The sequence below is a fragment of the Arachis ipaensis genome, chromosome B06, assembly GCF_000816755.2.
Source record: "Arachis ipaensis cultivar K30076 chromosome B06, Araip1.1, whole genome shotgun sequence".
Lineage (NCBI taxonomy): Eukaryota > Viridiplantae > Streptophyta > Magnoliopsida > Fabales > Fabaceae > Arachis > Arachis ipaensis.
The window spans coordinates 65,947,758-65,950,331 of NC_029790.2; the positions used below are offsets into that span (position 1 = coordinate 65,947,758).

The 2,574-nt window shown below is 40.5% G+C and overlaps 1 protein-coding gene across 1 annotated transcript; it reads left to right on the forward strand.

Moving 5' to 3' along the window:
- Positions 1,774-2,271, forward strand: LOC107646922. The gene has a single exon (XM_016351065.1). It carries the CDS (start codon positions 1,774-1,776, stop codon positions 2,269-2,271), a length of 498 nt encoding a protein of 165 aa, XP_016206551.1.

A 2,574-nucleotide genomic window follows, 5' to 3' on the forward strand; every position in this document is an offset into this window, starting at 1 on the left:
TGGATCACCGAATAATCCTCCTTGGTTGGGGATTCCCTGACTTTCCCCCTTCATGAGGGAAATGCATTTGTTGTGGTGGAGGGATTATAATGACAAGACCCTCTACTTGGGCCTCAGGTTCAGATTCAAAGGCTGTGTGGCTGTCTTCATATTGGTGGTCCGCCATAATTAGGGGTTGAGTCCCAGGTCCCCGACAACGGCATCAATATTCCAAGATTTATCTGAAACATTGATTTGGGCCTGGACGTGAGGTCTAGATCCTTTTGTATGGAAGTGTTCGACTTGTTGATGCCGAGGTGCTACCTGTCCGAGTTACTCGTGAGGAGGTGGGTGGTGGTACCTACAAAAGACTCAGATGCTTAAGTTAGTAAGGGCTTTAGGCAGGTTTTTAGTAGATTAGAACGTAGATTATACCTGAGGGGTGTCAGTATAATTATAGTAGAGTTGGTAACTACCTTTGTTGGAATAGTTCCATCTTTTCTAATGGATAACAGTTTCCTTTATCTTAGAAGTTTGTTGGGATCTATCCTTTTAGTGAAGATAGAGATTGTGGGCAAGATTCGCAGAGGTAGTTACTTGCTTTGGGCAAGTAGGGCTGGGATCCTTTGTCGGTGTCCGACCTCTTTAAAGAGGTCGGGCACGTTCGTGGAGGCCATATTTCTTAAAGGGCATTTTTTGTTTATTGGGCCAGGATATGAACACTTCTATTCCTCTGAAAGATCAAATAGGAGAGGAATTAAGCAATTAGATGCTTTGGATACCATTTTGGCTCGGAATAAAGTCATGTCATAACAAATTAATGCAATCACCCAATAGTTAGGAGTAATACATGTCTCAATTGTGAGTGCATAAGAGAATTTCTATGGCATAAGTAATGGAGTGTCTCAAGTTAAAGGTTTTGAGTATGGTCAATCTTCTCTGAAGCAAGTAAATTACATTGGCAATCCTTCAAGGCTACCTCAAAATGATCCTTTCTCCAAGACCTATAACCTTGGATGGGGAAATCACCCAAATTTGGGTGGGAAAATCAAGGTCAAATGCCCAATAATTTCAACAACCATCAATAAAACCACTTTAACTAACAGCATAATACCTTCAATCCCCATCACCAAAACAACTACCCTTTCAACCCTCAAAACAACTCTTACCAACAACCACCACCCCCCACACAACCAACCCAAGACTCTCAAAGGCTTTTTAGTCATGAATTTGCCTTGGAAAAGTTATCCCATGCCACTGTCTCATTTATGGAGGAAACAAGAACCAACTTCAAGAATCAAGTTGCTTCAATAAGAAATTTGGAGGTGCAAGTGAGCCAAGTTGATCAACAATTAGCAAAACCTACTCAAATATTTCCAAGTGACACCGTCCCAAACCCCAAAGAAGAATGTAAAGCCATTAGTTTGAGAAGGGAAAAGGTGTTGGGAAAAGAAGAAAAAAGAAGATCCCACTGCCAAGCAAAGAAAAGAAGCTCCAGAGGACACTAATATTCAAGAGGAGGACGTGAACGCCACCACTTGACATCAACCAATTCAAGCCTTAAAAGATGCACCAAAAGAGAAGATCCAAGTGCTAGAATATAAGCCAAGAATTCCTTACCCTCAAACATTGCAAAGAGAAGCCAAGGATAATCAATTCTCTAGGTTCCTAGAAGTTTTCAAGAAGCTACAAATAAATATCCCATTTGCTGAAGCTATTGAACAAATGCCCTTGTATGCAAAGTTTATGAAGGAGTTGATTTCCAAGAAAAGAAATTGGAGGGAGAATGAAACCATGGCACTTACAAAGGAGTGTACTGCCATAATTCAAAAGAACCTCCCTAAAAAATTGAAAGATCCTGAAAGTTTTGTGATTCCCTGTATCATTGGAGAGGTGACTGTTGAAAGAGCATTGTGCGTTCTTGGAGTAAGCATCGACTTAATGCCATTATCTTTGATCAGTAAGCTCCACATTGAAGAGGAAAAACCTACTAGAATTTCTCTACAACTTGCTGGCCGTTCCATTAACTTTCCACTTGGTGTTGTTGAGAATTCGCTAGTGAAGGTGGAAATCTTCGTCTTCTCTACGGATTTTGTTATATTGGATATGGAGGAGGATGTAAATGCCTCTATTATCTTAGGGATGCCATTCCTCGCTACTGGGAGGGCCTTGATTGATGTTAAAAAAGGTGAATTAACATTGAGGGCCATTAATGAACAAATTGTACTTAATGTATTCAAAGCCCTGCAACATCCTAATGACTATGAGGATTCCATGAAAATATATAATTGATCCTTTGGTGCAAGAGGCATGGTGCGTGTACGCAAATCCTACACTTCCGTACAGGCAGGACCAGCAAGTGCACTGGGTCGTCTAAGTAATACCTGAGCAAGTCAGGGTCGATCCCACGAGGATTGTGGTTTGAAGTAAGCTATCGTTATCTTTCAGGTCTTAGTCAGGCAGAATCAGAAGGTTGTTGGTTTTTATTCATCAAAAGAAACTATTTAATGCTGAATAAATAGAAAGAGGTAGAAAATACTAATAGGAATAGAGTTAAGAGTTGGAGTTGCTTTGTCTTTCTGAATTAACTCTGGT

Bases quoted from the DNA above. Each gene is read 5' to 3' on its own strand.
- LOC107646922 (XM_016351065.1), top strand. From the start codon at position 1,774: ATGGCACTTACAAAGGAGTGTACTGCCATAATTCAAAAGAACCTCCCT.